Source organism: Littorina saxatilis, linkage group LG16 (genome assembly GCF_037325665.1).
Source record: "Littorina saxatilis isolate snail1 linkage group LG16, US_GU_Lsax_2.0, whole genome shotgun sequence".
NCBI lineage: Eukaryota > Metazoa > Mollusca > Gastropoda > Littorinimorpha > Littorinidae > Littorina > Littorina saxatilis.
Window position 1 is genome coordinate 42764298 of NC_090260.1, and position 15612 is coordinate 42779909.

Consider the following 15612-nt stretch of genomic DNA (forward strand, 5'->3'; position numbering starts at 1 on the left):
TTTTAAAAGTTAGGTCTAGCGCAAAAACGAGGCGCCGTTGTTGTTAACGAACAAGTCTACGAAAATAAATTCTTTGAAAATGTCTCACGCTCGACAGAAAGCAGCCAGGATGTTCCCGTTCGGTGAGCGTTCAAATGGAAGTATGCTTGTACTGTATTTAGACGCTCGGGGAGCTCTGTGATGGTTTACGGGAGGCTTACTGTGCCTTTAAGTAAATAAATAAAAATAATCATAACATAAATTTATTCCTTATCATACATTTCTATCCGTAAATAACAGTCTCTAAATATTATTATTTCAAACACTCAATTTAAACTCACACTTGTTTTATACCAGTCCCCTGAGGGTTAAATCCCTTTGAAAGATAAATAATATTTCAAGGGGTGTCCCATATCTAAATTTACTTATACACATTTTTCCAATCAAGATTAAATGGGTAAGATACTTAAACATATCATGTGTCAAACCATTCTTATCTCGCACACAAATCAGCACATCTGATGTTGTATCGATCGTAAAACAATGTTTCAACATGCTTCCACAAATGGTGAATTTTACTGCAATAGAAAAAGAAATGTTCAATATAATCAACTTGTTCAATACAATATGGACATTTTATCATTGTTTGTGAGTCCCATTTTTAAGAGAAGAATATTGCTTGGGTATATATTGTGTAATATCTTCCACTGTAATTCTTTTAGTCTGGTTTCTGTTGTTGTCTCTTTTGCATTGAGCCAAACTTTTTCTTCAATATTAATACCAAGTTTGTTCAGCCAAAATCGAACACAGCAGGGTGGACTATATTTCATATCTGTCATAAAATTTCGAAAGTCTCTAGCTTTTAACATAACTTTATCATTAAAATACAATTTCGAAAATTCTTCAGTAACAGCATATACATAATCCGTATTGTTCTTTAAATAACGAGATAACGCCGAGTGAACAACAATGTACTGTAAATAGAGTTCTGGTGAAGTACCAATTAAGTTCTGTACATTTTGAAATGACAAAAATGGAATTGTTTTCTAAAAGGTCATTGACATGTGTTATTCCTTTTTTTGCCCAGTTGTCAAAGAGTTTGTTGCCCCACTCGCTGAGGTGTACACCATCTGCGGCGAGGCACCGGCTGTCGTTGCTTATGTTACAGCAACAGCTAGATTAAATTAAAATGAAAAGTTATTCTATTATACGCCAAACCTACCCCTCCCCCCCCTTTCAGGTGAAAATTTGTTATTGTTGCAAACTGATTTTAACAACTTGACCAATTGACGAAACCTGTGAAAATCCTCCATCTTGTGCCCCTGGATCCCCTAAGTTATTCCCTTATGTATACCCGTATGGCTTGTGATTTCCACCTTCCCAATGTTTTTACCTCCTCCATTGTCCTACCATCTATGACAGCTGTAGTTGCAGCTCCAATACGGAACGAATGAGAAGAAAATCGGCTTACTTGCCAGCCCAGGGTGGCCGCACACTTTTTCAAAACTGCCTGAAATTGGTACCTTGTTAATGGCGCGCCACTAAAATGTTTAAACAGAAGACCTGTTCCGGCTGGCCTCGCACTTAAGTAAGCTCTCATCCACCTAACCGGGCACACCTGGTGATGACTACCTACTGTCTTCAAATGTATCACTGAACCCACCCCTAGCTGATCTGTTTTTGAGCCTAGTATTCTGACAGACAGCTGTGGTGCCAGCTGAACGTCCGACAACCTGAGTCCTTCCCGCCCGGAATCCCCTTGGCCGACGATCTCGCTGACTCTCAGGAACGCGAAGAATGCCAGAGTGAAGGCTGCCGCAAACAAGTTTACCTCAAACTGATTCATACATATGCTGGGCAAGATGTTGATCAACTGCTTTAACCTATCAAAAGTGACGGGCAGCCTGTTATCCTGTCGTTGGCCCTCCTTGGCCAACCCCTGCAACAATTTCTTAAGCACAAGATTATCGGTGGGGTCCTCCCAACCGTTCAGTTTGTGTTTACAGCTTCACCTGCTAAGTAAGTTCTAACTGTTGCTGGCGCACAGTGTTGTAAAGACAGAGACGCTGCAAAATGCAATACATGCGATTCTGGTGCGGGCCAGCTCTGGGGTAGCCCAAGAGAGTCTCTAAATGCCTCGAACCGGTGTACACCTTGTTCATAAGCAGTATGGGTAGATGGCGCCATGGATTTTCGCACCAGTCTTTTTATTTCTGCAGAAGTACCTGCCAGATGTAGTTGGGTACTGGTGTTGCTCTCAGATCTGCTTCTGGCGCCAATAATCTGAACCTGTCCAGCTGCAAACGAGACAACGCATCAGCCAAGTTGTTGCTGCGCCCTGGAATATGCTTCGCCTTAAACAGGATGTTTCGCTCCAGACAGGCTAAAACAAAAATACGCACTAACCCCATTGCGGCTTTGGATCGTGAGGACTGCTTATTGAGGATATGTACCACTGCCTGGTTGTCGCAGTGAAACAGCACCTTTTTGTCCTTTAACTGCTCGCCCCACAGCAAAACGGCCACCACTATTGGGAACAACTCTTTAAATGTGATGTCCCCATTTTCAGCTAGTCCTGGTGGCCATTCTCCACAAGCCCAGTGGACTTGGAAATAAGCTCCAAACCCCACCGCTCCAGCGGCGTCAGTGTAGAACTGCACCGATGTGTTGTCAACCCAATTCTCACTCAGCAGAACTGACACCCCGTTGTACTGTTGGAGGAAGTTTCCCCAGACGGCTAGGTCATTCTTGAGGGCTTCTGTTATTCGGATTCTATGGAACGGTTTGCGTGCCCCCATTGTGGCATCAATCAAGCGCCTACAAAAGGCTCGCCCTGGCACCACTGCCCGGCATGCGAAGTTAAGCTTACCAATCAGCGATTGCATTTCTCTTAGTTTTACCTTCTTCCGCTTGTACATGAACTCGCAAATGCTATCTTTTAGCTCGTTCAACTTGTCTTGAGGGATTCTGACCTCCATGTTCTGGGTGTCTACCATAAGCCCTGAATACTTGAGGCAAGTTGTTGGCCCAACCAACTTTTCAGGCGCCACCGGAACCCCTAAGTCCTCAAATAATCGCAAGACTTTTTCAAATCCCTGCTGCGCCTCTACGTATGACACCCCTCCCCCACAACAGTCATCCAAATAATGAATCAAATCTTTTGAAACTGAAGCCTTATGTCCACACCACTCTAGAAAGGAACTGAACTTTTCAAACAAAGCGCAGGAGACGGAACAACCGAAAGGGAGCGCCTTATCAATGTAAAACTGCCCTTTTACTTGCATACCCAGCAAACAGAAATCATCAGGGTGAAGCGGCAGCAGGCGAAAAGCTGACGTGATATCAATTTTAAACAGATGAGCCCCTTTACCGAGCCGCCTCATCATTTTTGTCACCGCGTCAAAGGGAGTGTACTCTGCTGAACTGTATTCGGTTGGTATGCCGCTGTTTACCGATCCCCCATGCGGGTGCGACAGGTCAAAACTTAACCGATACTCCCCTGGTGTACTTTTTTCCACAAGGCCTGCGGGTGATACAATGAGGTTATCCATAGGTCTGTGGTCGTATGGACCTGCAACCCTCCCTAACTTTACTTCTTCTTTCAGCTTGTCCATAACAACACCAGGAAGCTTACGCGCGGAACCATGATTTTCTGCCCCTCTGGCTACCCTCGGCCCGGTATAAGGAATCCTAAAATCTTCAGCAAACCCTAAGCGCATAAGGTGTGCGTCTTTGGCATTATCGTACTCCGCCAGCCAACGATACAGTGCTTCAGTTTTTATTGGTGTTGCCGCCAGTGAAACCAGAGGATCCTGTGCTGGAGGGGTGTGGACCACCTCACGTTCACATAACCCTTGCTCTGGGCCGAAAGGACTGCCCTCCGCTAGCTGATGTGGTGGTAGCCTCCCCTTTCTTGCGACAACTGACTTCTCCATCGGAGGAGCTACCACAGCTTGAACAGGCGTGTTTGTATGAGCAGTTGTCGCGAGTGCATCCCCTTTTTCTAATGAAATAATGGCACACGCCCCCACCTCTTTTTGCACTGTCACCCCCTCGGGCAGACTGAGCTGGAGGTGACCCAACAAGGGATGAGGTCACACTTGCTGACTTACAGAACAGCTGCAACCACAGCTGGTTGTCGATGTTTCCCCACGGGCGTGTTGGGTCTGCTTCCTTTACTGTGCGGAATTGCTGGTCATAGAGCAACCAGCCATTGCCCGGGAAATTCCGGGCCGCTCCTCTGATTAATTCCGCATAAGCCAGCATGTCCTACAAACATTCAGGGTGGGCCACCAGGTATACTGACATGTATATGTGGAACGCACTGGTCCACTGCTCCAGGGACATTTCTCCTTTTCCCCTCTTTTCTCCCTTTGGGACCAGGCGCCCCTGGTCGTCCAGGACATAGGCTACTGTCTGCCTGTCCTCTTGCCTGTCCATAAAGGATTTGGCAAGGAGAATTGCCAGGTCGATGGATTTCCCCTCCACAATCTTTCTTCTGACATCATGTGCCACTGTTATAGAGAGGTGGTCCATTCTATGACCCCTGTGTCCTCCCGCCCCGTTCTCGAAAGCATCCTCTAACAAGAAGGGCAAAGCCCATACGACTCACATGCTTTACACATTTTTCCTACCAAAATACATGTGACCTTGACCCAAGGTCAAGGTCATCCAAGGTCATGCAACACAAAGCTGTTAATTCAAGACATAGGAAGTACAATGGTGCTTATTGGCTCTTTCTACCATGAGATATGGTCACTTTTAGTGGTTCACTACCTTATTTTGGTCACATTTCATAAGGGTCAAAGTGACCTTGACCTTGATCATATGTGACCAAATGTGTCTCATGATGAAAGCATAACATGTGCCCCACATAATTTTTAAGTTTGAAACAGTTATCTTCCATAGTTCAGGATCAAGGTCACTTCAAAATATGTATACAATCCAACTTTGAAGAGCTCCTGTGACCTTGACCTTGAAGCAAGGTAAACCAAACTGGTATCAAAAGATGGGGCTTACTTTGCCCTATATATCATATATAGGTGAGGTATTGAATCTCAAAAACTTCAGAGAAAATGGGAAAAATATGAAAAAGAGCTGTTTTTTAGGCAACATTTATGGCCCCTGCGACCTTGACCTTGAAGCAAGGTCAAGATGCTATGTATATTTTGGGGCCTTGTCATCATACACCATCTTGCCAAATTTGGTACTGATAGACTGAATAGTGTCCAAGAAATATCCAACGTTAAAGTTTTCCGGACGGACGGACGGACGTCCAGACGGACGGACGGACGTCCGGACGGACGGACGACTCGGGTGAGTACATAGACTCACTTTTGCTTCGCATGTGAGTCAAAAATCTTAGTCTCTCAAGTAATTCACGTGTACCTGGCTCGGTTCCGCTCGTGGGCGCTGAAGTGCGGACATCCGGTCTCGCCTCTCTCCCCCTCATCCCACCAGTCTCGCTGGCTCGGTCCAGGCTGCCCATGGCCACAGTCTCGCTGGCTCGGTCCAGGCTGCCCATGGCCACAGTCCCGCTGGCTCGGTCTATACAAGAAACACTTAACAAGGGTAAAAGGAGAAACAGAATCCGTTAGTCGCCTCTTACGACATGCTGGGGAGCATCGGGCAAATTCTTTCTCGTCCCAACCAATTATGGGACTCCCCCTAACCCGCGGGGGGTACACAATCATTAAGCATATAATCAAACCTAAGTACACTACTTAGATTAACTTATAACATGAGCATTTGAAGCAATAAGCATCATCACTGACGCTTATAATCACAGCGCATGCAAATAGTCGCATAAACCTCACACTTACACACACACACACACACACGGTCTAACATGTTTTGACTGTTGCAAGATGCGGTGATATTCAAAGCAATATCGCAGCGATGACTTCAACAAAATCCAATCAAAATCTGGTGTTGTCGTGAGCACCAAAATAATAATGCATAATATTTCTATAGCGCATATATCCAGGGTTTAACCCTGCTCAAAGCGCTGTACAATCAAAAAACTACGACAACATAACATTATTTAACGTGCAATCACACACATAATCAATGAATAACTCATTGCTCTGTAAAACATTATCACAAACACACGCACTACATAAAACCGGGTCATACCTATGACTTTAAAATTGGCAATCTAGTGGCTGCTCCGCCTGGCGTCTGGCATTATGGGGTTAGTGCTAGGATTGGTTGGTCCGGTGTCAGATTAATGTGACTGGGTAAGACATGAAGCCTGTGCTGCGACTTCTGTCTTGTGTGTGGCGCACTTATATGTCAAAGCAGCACCGCCCTGATATGGCCCTTCGTGGTCGGCTGGGCGTTAAGCATACAAACAAACAAACTTTGAGTACCGACGCACCACAATCGCTGCATACATGCTTTTTCTCCCCTGTATGTGTAAACATGTGTCGCTTGACTCCAATCAGAAAACAGCAACCCCATCGATGCTTCTCTAAAACCTGGCATTACACTCTGTACCGAAATGCTTATTCTCTCCTGTATGTGTTAACATATGTCGCTTCAAATTACCTGACCGTAAAAACCTAGCACCACACTCATTGCATGCATGGTTTTTCTCTCCTGAATGTTTTAACATATGTTGCTTCAAATAAGACTACAGTTTGAAGCTAGTATCACACAGCACACTCATACTTTTTCTCTCCGGTATGTGTTGACATGTGTTGCTGCAAATGACCAGACCGTAAAAACCTAACACCACACTCATTGCATGCATGCTTTTTCTCCCCTGTATGTGTTACCATGTGATGCTTCAAATAAGAAGACAGTTTGAAACTGGCATCACACTCAGTACACTTATACTTTTTCTCTCCCGTATGTGTTGACATGTGTTGCTTCAAATTATCAGACCGTAAAAACCTAGCACCACACTCATTGCATGCATGCTTTTTCTCTCCTGTATGTGTTAACATGTGTTGTTTCAAATAAGAAGACAGTTTGAAACTAGCATCACACTCAGTACACTCATACTTTTTCTCTTCCGTATGTGTTAACATGTGTTGCTTTAAATGACCAGACCGTAAAAACCTGGCACCACACTCATTGCATGCATGCTTTTTCTCCCTTGTATGTTTGAACATGTGTTGCTTCAAATCACCAGGCCGTGAAAACATGGCGCTACACTCATTGCATGCATGCGTTTTCTCCCTGGTATGTATTAACATGTGTTGCTTCAAATCACTAGACCGTAAAAACATGGCACAGCACACATTGCATGCATGGTTTTTCTCCCCTGTATGCGTTAACATGTGTTGCTTCAAATAAAAAGACCGTTTGAAACTAGCATCACACTCAGAACACTCATACTTTTTCTCCCCTGTATGTGTTAACATGTGTTGCCTCAAAGAACCAGACCGTAAAAACCTGGCACTACACTCATTGCATGCATGCTTTTTCTCCCCTGTATGTTTTAACATGTGTTGCTTCAAAGAACCAGACTGGATAAACCTGGCACTACTCATTGCATGCATGCTTTTTCTCCCCTGTATGTTTTAACATGTGTTGCTTCAAAGAACCAGACTGGATAAACCTGGCACCGCACTCATTGCATGCATGCTTTTTCTCCCCCGTATGTGTTAACATGTGTTGCCTCAAATTATGAGACCGTAAAAACCCAGCACCACACTCATTGCATGCATGCTTTTTCTCTCCTGTATGTGTTAACATGTGGTGTTTCAAATAAGAAGACAGTTTGAAACTAGCATCACACTCAGTACACTCATACTTTTTCTCTTCCGTATGTGTTAACATGTGTTGTTTTAAATGACCAGACCGTAAAAACCTGGCACCACACTCATTGCATGCATGCTTTTTCTCCCCTGTATGAGTTAACATGTGTCGCTTCAAATCACCAGACCGTAAAAACCTGGCACCACACTCATTGCATGCATGCTTTTTCTCCCCTGTATGTGCTAACATGTGTTGCTTCAAAGTACCAGACTGGATAAACCTGGCACCACACTCATTGCATGCATGCTTTTTCTCCCCTGTATGTGTTAACATGTGTTGCTTCAAAGTACCAGACTGTGAAAACCTGGCACCACACTCATTGCATGCATGCTTTTTCTCTCCTGTATGTGTTAGCATGTGTCGCTTCAAATCATCAGATCTGAAAAACCTGGCACAACACTCATTGCATGCATGCTTTTTATTTCCCGTATGTGTTAACATGTGTTGCCTCAAAGAAAAAGAGTGTGAAAACCTGGCACCACACTCATTGCATGCATGCTTTTTCTCCCCTGTATGTGTTAACATGTGTCGCTTCAAATCACAAGACCGTAAAAACCCAGCACCACACTCATTGCATGCATGCTTTTTCTCTCCTGTATGTGTTAACATGTGGTGTTTCAAATAAGAAGACAGTTTGAAACTAGCATCACACTCAGTACACTCATACTTTTTCTCTTCCGTATGTGTTAACATGTGTTGTTTTAAATGACCAGACCATAAAAACCTGGCACCACACTCATTGCATGCATGCTTTTTCTCCCCTGTATGAGTTAACATGTGTCGCTTCAAATCACCAGACCGTAAAAACCTGGCACCACACTCATTGCATGCATGCTTTTTCTCCCCTGTATGTGTTAACATGTGTTGCTTCAAATTACCAGACTGGAAAAACCTGGCACCACACTCATTGCATGCATGCTTTTTCTCCCCTGTATGTGTTAACATGTGTTGCTTCAAAGTACCAGACTGTAAAAACCTGGCACCACACTCATTGCATGCATGCTTTTTCTCCCCTGTATGTGTTAACATGTGTCGCTTCAAATCACAAGACCTGAAAAACCTGGCACCACACTCATTGCATGCATGCTTTTTCTTCCCTGCATGTGTTGTAATCACAACCTGCTGATTATTGTGACCTGAACACGGGAATGTGGTGTCAGACATTGGAACTGGATCTGTTTCACGTCTCTCATTTAGTTCTAATCTACCCATGCTTTGAGTTTCTGTTATCCATCTCCCTCGTTTCAGCCAGGTATCACAATGAGTGTCGACTGCAGTCTGTATTTCTGGTGTCTGTATCTCTTGTTTCAGCCAGGTACCGCTATGAGTGTCGACTACAGTCTGTGTTTCTGGTGTCTGTATCTCTTGGTTTAGCCAGATATCGCTGTGAGTGTCGACTGCAGTCTGTGTTTCTGGTGTCTGTATCTCTTGGTTCAGCCATGTATTGCTAATATGAGAGTCAACTGCAGCTTGTGTTTCTTGTGTCTGTATCTCTTGTTTCAGCCAGGTATTGCTATGAGTGTCGACTGCAGTCCGTGTTTCTGGTAGCTGTATCTCTTGTTTCAGCCAAGTATCGCTGAAATTGTCGACTGCAGTCTGTTTTTCTGGTGTCTGTATCTCTTGTTTCAGCCAGGTATCACTATGAGTGTCGACTGCAGTCCGTGTTTCTGGTGTCTGTATCTCTTGTTTCAGCCAAGTATCACTGTGAGTGTTGACTGCAGTCTGTGTTTCTAGTGTCTGTATTTCTTGTTTCACCCAAGTATGACTGCAATTGTCGACTGCAGTCTGTATGTTTGGTGTCTGAATCTCTGGTTTCAGCCAGGCATCGCTGTGCCCATTAACTGCAGCTTTTCCGTCCAATGACTGCACTGTAGGCATGGTAGCTGTGTTGACTGCAGCTTTTCCGACCAATGACTGCACTGCAGTCATGATAGCTGTGTTGACCTCCCTGTCCGGCACTGAAAGGAATGAAAGTGATATAGGTGATGCAAATTAGTATCTACAGAGACTGTACTCTAGTACACAGAGACGCTTCATACGGCGCTGAAAATTGAATCAGGAAGCCCTGTGGCGCCACCACGTGGAAAAATGTAAAAACCTACTTTCGCTTTCCACAGTAGTAGCGATATCGTGCAACACAACCATAGCCGCACCATAAAGAAAACACAGCGGGGCATGGTCTTTGTGTGTGTGCGTGTGTGTGTATGTGCGTATGTGCGTGTGTGTGTGTGTGCGCGTGTGTGTGTGTATGTAACTGACTCAGAGAGAGAGAGAGAGAGAGAGAGAGAGAGAGAGAGAGAGAGAGAGAGAGAGGGAGAGAGAGAGAGGGAGGGAGAGAGAGAGAGAGGGAGAGAGAGGGGGAGAGAGATCGAGAGAGAGAGTTTGTTTGTTTATTTGTTGCTTAACGTCCAGCCGACTACGCAGAGCCATATCAGGACGAGGAAGGGGGGGATGAAGGGGGCCACTTGTCAAGCGATTCCTGTTTACAAATGCACCGACCCACCACCTGTGTCCCAGCAGGCTCTAGTAAAACTAAATTAATACCCACTGGAAGATCACCAGCCTCCAATATGTTAAAATAGGCCTAACCTATCTACTGCTGGACCTACATCAAAACACTAACAGACCAAACCATACATGAATCGCGAGACAAGCGGCAAGAGAAGAGATTTTTGGAAAAAACACAGGTGAATGAGCAAGAAGGCAGAAAAAAGAAAAGAATTCATGAAGAAAAAGAGAGCATGACAGGAAAGAGGAACCAAAAATCTACCTAACAGCAAACTAGAAAGCTCCTGCGGTTCCAAAAACAGGAGGGGCTTTTAATTTTATAACCGCAGTGCCCCACTGCGGGAAGAGAGAGAGAGAGAGAGAGAGAGAGAGAGAGAGAGAGAGAGAGAGAGAGAGAGAGACTGACTGACTGACTGACTATTAGGGTTTAACGTCCTCTTAGACCAACTGGTCTATATATAATACGCTGAAGATATGGTGTGATACTTTGATTTAAACAAGCCCGCTGTGGCTGTCTTCTTCGACACACCAGCATTGGGTTTGTCTCGTCAAAGTATCAAAATACGATCAAGATAATCAGAGACGAGAGATGATGCTTGCGTGTCTTAGTGTTTTCCAAGCCCTGAGACTTTCGCTGTGAACGTGGGATCTTTTTCGTGCGCATGTGTGCACACAGGGGTACGTTCGGACACCGAAGAGAGTCTGCACAAAGTTGACTACGAGAAATAAATCTCTCTCCGAACGTGGGGATCGAACCCACGCTGATAGCGACCAACTGGCTACAAAGCCAGCGCGCTACCAACTGAGCTACGTCACCGCCCAAGAGAGAGAGAGAGAGAGAGAGAGAGAGAGAGAGAGAGAGAGAGAGAGAGAGAGAGAGAGAGAGAGAGAGAGAGAGAGAGAGAGAGAGAGAGAGAGCTTTCTGAACAAGAAAGAAGTCACTGATAAGAAATAAGACAATCATCAATTGATCAAGATTCTTTAATTAAAGTCAACTTGGTCACAAGAATGTTGTTTAAGTTGCTGTATTTTACAGTTTTCCTTACATGATGATTTCTTAGCTCCGTGCAATTGACTACCCATATCTGTTTCGAGGTGCTGGGACGATGCAAAGTTGACCTTAGTTACCGTTAGTTCATGAAAAGACACTGACTTGAATCATGTTTGCATAACTACAGCTGTAGCTGCGGCTCTTTTTGTTCTGCCTTAAGGGACAACGCGGAACACAGATGTTTTTCTTTGGCTCGTTTTATTTAGTTCTTTTGATCTGCGTCCGGTGAAAACTGCACAAGTGCAACAGAAGCGATACTAGACTATAAAAAACGTCGTCACGGCAAATGTAAAATTCAAACGCGTGCGAAAGCCGAACGCGTCAAGGCCACGGTCACACTAAGAAAATAGAAACTTTACTATGAATTTCAACCTTACAAAAACGCAACTTTAGCGGATCAAACAGAAACGAAGATTTAGACTTAATAAACACAGTTACACTTTAAAAGGTAACGAAACTCGAGAAAAACACGGCCCCAACGCGAAAGACGACCGCACACCGAAAGAAGATTACTTATAAGTATGTCAATCAATGGAAAAAGTAGAAAACGTTACATATCAAAACATTTCTAAGTTACGTTTAACAAAAGGCAATATAAACGGAGTTACAGCACTCAATCACTGCAAAAAAAAAGGAAGCAGAAATGAGAAAGACAGAAATACTGAACAGAGAAAGAAGGAGACAGAATGAGAGAATAACAGACAGTGAACACCAAAGGATACAGCTCTGGACAAAAACAGGTGCTAAGGAACGATACAGAGCAAAGGTACATGCAAATCTTTATAATCAACATTAAAGTAAACGCGTACATACCCTATATGGCGTCAAAAACCAAACAAAAGCCGAAGTGACTTTATTTCACGGAGTCACCGTGCACCAAAAGCCGCTGAGGGCGAAACGAATATGACGACAAAACAGTGACGTTTTATAATGACGTGAAAACTGGACTGACGACACGCTGACTTTCTACAACATAATCGAACACACGGGTCAAGAAAGACAACCTACGGGATTAGAAAAAGTAACTTTACAGCGGTTCTTTCCCTTAGACCAAAAACTTACAACTAAAACAAAGGAAGCAAGCTGAAGGCTTACTTAGCAAAGGCCAAACGTTTCCTAATAATCTTGAAAGAGAAGAATTCAAATCAAAAACACGAAACAACAAACACACTGACAAAGGCAAAAAGGGAAACAGATTAAATATATGCCAAACGATTAATAAGAACAAACAAGGGTGGAAACTATAAGGGCTCACAAGTTAAAGTCACTAAAGGGGAGGACAAAGCTCTTACAGTCTATCTCTCTGTGCACTGAGAGAACAACAAGGATTGAGGAAGATAAGGGAAGTAGGGGAATCAGCAGGTAAAGCGACAAGAGCTGGTGAAAGGTGACTACCTAAAGGTCACAAACGATTTAACAGCCCAAACAACGGTCTACGGACTATATATTACGACACACAGAAACAAAGAGAATCGTAAATAAAGTGAAAGAAAACCAGCCCACACACAGGGGCAAAAACAACAGCGATGCAGCGGGTATTGCCTAAGTAAATTTGATTTAATTTTAATCTACACCATTTTCTGCGGTGTTTATATACTGTTCAAAAAAAGAAACGCATAGTTGCTACTTGCCAAATTTGTTTTATTTTTCGAAAAAATTAACAGAAAATCCAAAATTTAGATTATTTGTTTGAAATTTGGTATGGACACAGTTGAATGCACACACAGTTCATTTGCATCTTCAAATCAATCAGTCAATCAATACGATTGGGTGCCGAGGCTGTCAAGTCAGTAGGGGGTGTGACTGCCTTGAGCAGCAACAACTGCCCGGCACATTCTGGGCATGGACTGGATCAGATGCCGGATATCTTGCTGTGGGATGGTGTCCCACTCCTCCTGAAGTGCCTGCAATAGATCGCGGTGATTTGCCGGCGCTTCTTCTCGCCTGCGCACACGTCTGTCCAATTCATCCCAGAGTTGTTCTATCGGGTTCATGTCTGGCGACATGGATGGCCAGGGAAGCACCTGGACATGGTGGTCGGTGAGGAACTGGGTGGTGAGTCGTGCTGTGTGCGGGCGAGCGTTGTCCTGCTGGAATATGGCATCCTGGTCAGCCAGAAGAGGAAGGGCGTGTGGGCGCAGAATTTCCTCCACGTATCGCTGGGCAGTTATGCGCCCTTGGACGTGCACCAGGGTGCTCCTTCCAGCGGTATTGATCGCCCCCCACACCATGACGCCTCCACCACCATGAACGGGTGCCTCATCCACACAGTTGGGCGCGTAACGTTCGTTTACTCTCCGGTAGACCCTCCTCCGACCAGGAAGTAGGACTTGTCGCTGAACCACACGTGTCTCCAGTGATTCCGGACGGTCCAGCGAAGGTGCTGGTTGCCCCACTGCACTCGGTTCTGGCGATGGCGGCGGGTGAGGACAGCTCCTCTGTGAGGTCTGCGAGCTCTCAAACCAGCTTCATGCAGGCGGTTCCGCACGGTCTGGTCCGATAATTGGTGTGGCCCGGGGAGAGCCTGGACAGAAGATGAGGCCGACAGGAAACGATTCCGGAGGTGGCGGAGCCGTATGAAGCGGTCCTGAGCAGCAGTTGTCGCCCTTGGTCTTCCCGCTCGTGGCAAGTCAGCAACGGAGCCAGTGGCTTGAAACCTGACCCACAGTCTACTGATGGTGCTCTGGGACACGTGGAAGTGCCTGGCGATTGCACTTTGACTTTGGCCTGCTTGTAAACGACCCAATGCAATTTGGCGGTCTTCTCTGCTCAATCGGGCCATCTTTCGTCGCTGAATTGTCGTCTGATTTCTTTGTGGCGAACAATCCGCTTTTATGGGTTTTGGAAGACATGGTGAGAGCTCAATATTCCCCAAGTTTCACGAGATTACACTGAAGCATGACGAGTGGTCATGCCAAATGAGCAATTTTGACATTGTAGCCACTGATAACGCATGCGTCACGTGCAGAGCTCACTTGTGGCAATGGACGAAAGGTCGACGACCAGATAAACATTTTCTGCAGTTTGGTGGATATCCTTGTAGCCATATAACTAAATTAACCAAATATTACAAGCTACGCGTTTCTTTTTTTGAACAGTATATTATCATTTAAACAAGAAGGGCAAAGCCCATACGACTCACATGCTTTACACATTTTTCCTACCAAAATACATGTGACCTTGACCCAAGGTCAAGGTCATCCAAGGTCATGCAACACAAAGCTGTTAATTCAAGACATAGGAAGTACAATGGTGCTTATTGGCTCTTTCTACCATGAGATATGGTCACTTTTAGTGGTTCACTACCTTATTTTGGTCACATTTCATAAGGGTCAAAGTGACCTTGACCTTGATCATATGTGACCAAATGTGTCTCATGATGAAAGCATAACATGTGCCCCACATAATTTTTAAGTTTGAAACAGTTATCTTCCATAGTTCAGGGTCAAGGTCACTTCAAAATATGTATACAATCCAACTTTGAAAAGCTCCTGTGACCTTGACCTTGAAGCAAGGTAAACCAAACTGGTATCAAACGATGGGGCTTACTTTGCCCTATATATCATATATAGGTGAGGTATTGAATCTCAAAAACTTCAGAGAAAATGTGAAAAATGTGAAAAATAGCTGTTTTTTAGGCAACATTTATGGCCCCTGCGACCTTGACCTTGAAGCAAGGTCAAGATGCTATGTATGTTTTTTGGGGCCTTGTCATCATACACCATCTTGCCAAATTTGGTACTGATAGACTGAATAGTGTCCAAGAAATATCCAACGTTAAAGTTTTCCGGACGGACGGCCGGACGGACGGACGGACGACTCGGGTGAGTACATAGACTCACTTTTGCTTCGCATGTGAGTCAAAAAGGATGTTCACAAACCAAACATATTTTTTTCATTCAGTTACTTTTTGCAGCACTGTCAGCCGGACAGAACAGATAGTATGTTGATACAAACGTGATATAAACACAGCCGACAGCAGCCGCTATACGCGAACTTCCTTGTGCGGCAGGGAGTTGCTCTTTGGGAGCGCCCTGGCGGCCGGTCTCACTTGCGCACCGGAGTGCAAAGAAGAATGAAGCGTCTCTATGTACAGTAATAAATCGAAAATTTCACAAATAAATTTTCATTTAATTAATATACTTACCCAACTCACATATATAGAGAATACTACATGGCTTGCTGTGTTGTACCAGATTTACACCAGTTGTTTTTTTAAATATTGAACTGCGAGCGAAAGCGAGCTGTTCACTATTTCAAAAAGCAACGAGTGTAAATCTGGTACGAAACAGAAAGCCATGTAGTAT

The 15612-nt window shown here is 44.5% G+C and overlaps 2 protein-coding genes across 5 annotated transcripts in view; both read right to left on the reverse strand.

The window, feature by feature from the left end:
• Nucleotides 1–15612, reverse strand: part of LOC138949637 (zinc finger protein 665-like) — a 52925-nt gene that overhangs the window by 19611 nt on the left and 17702 nt on the right. Inside the window, exon 3 of one of the 4 annotated variants that reach the window (XM_070321428.1) lies at nucleotides 7471–9704. The exons of 2 other annotated variants lie outside the window; for them this stretch is intronic. In XM_070321428.1, coding sequence (XP_070177529.1) covers nucleotides 7471–9704 — 2234 coding nt within the window. Of the gene's footprint in view, nucleotides 1–7470; nucleotides 9705–10123; nucleotides 11538–15612 lie in introns of those variants that run through there. One more of the 4 variants, XR_011450375.1, reaches the window with a different exon arrangement.
• LOC138949656 (zinc finger protein 436-like) lies at nucleotides 7–7475 on the reverse strand. Its single transcript, XM_070321450.1, has 2 exons — nucleotides 5368–7475; nucleotides 7–2276 (listed from the first exon to the last, which is right to left on the reverse strand). The coding sequence occupies exon 1, from the start codon at nucleotides 7431–7433 to the stop codon at nucleotides 6633–6635; it is 801 nt and encodes a 266-aa protein (XP_070177551.1). The 5' UTR covers nucleotides 7434–7475; the 3' UTR covers nucleotides 7–2276; nucleotides 5368–6632.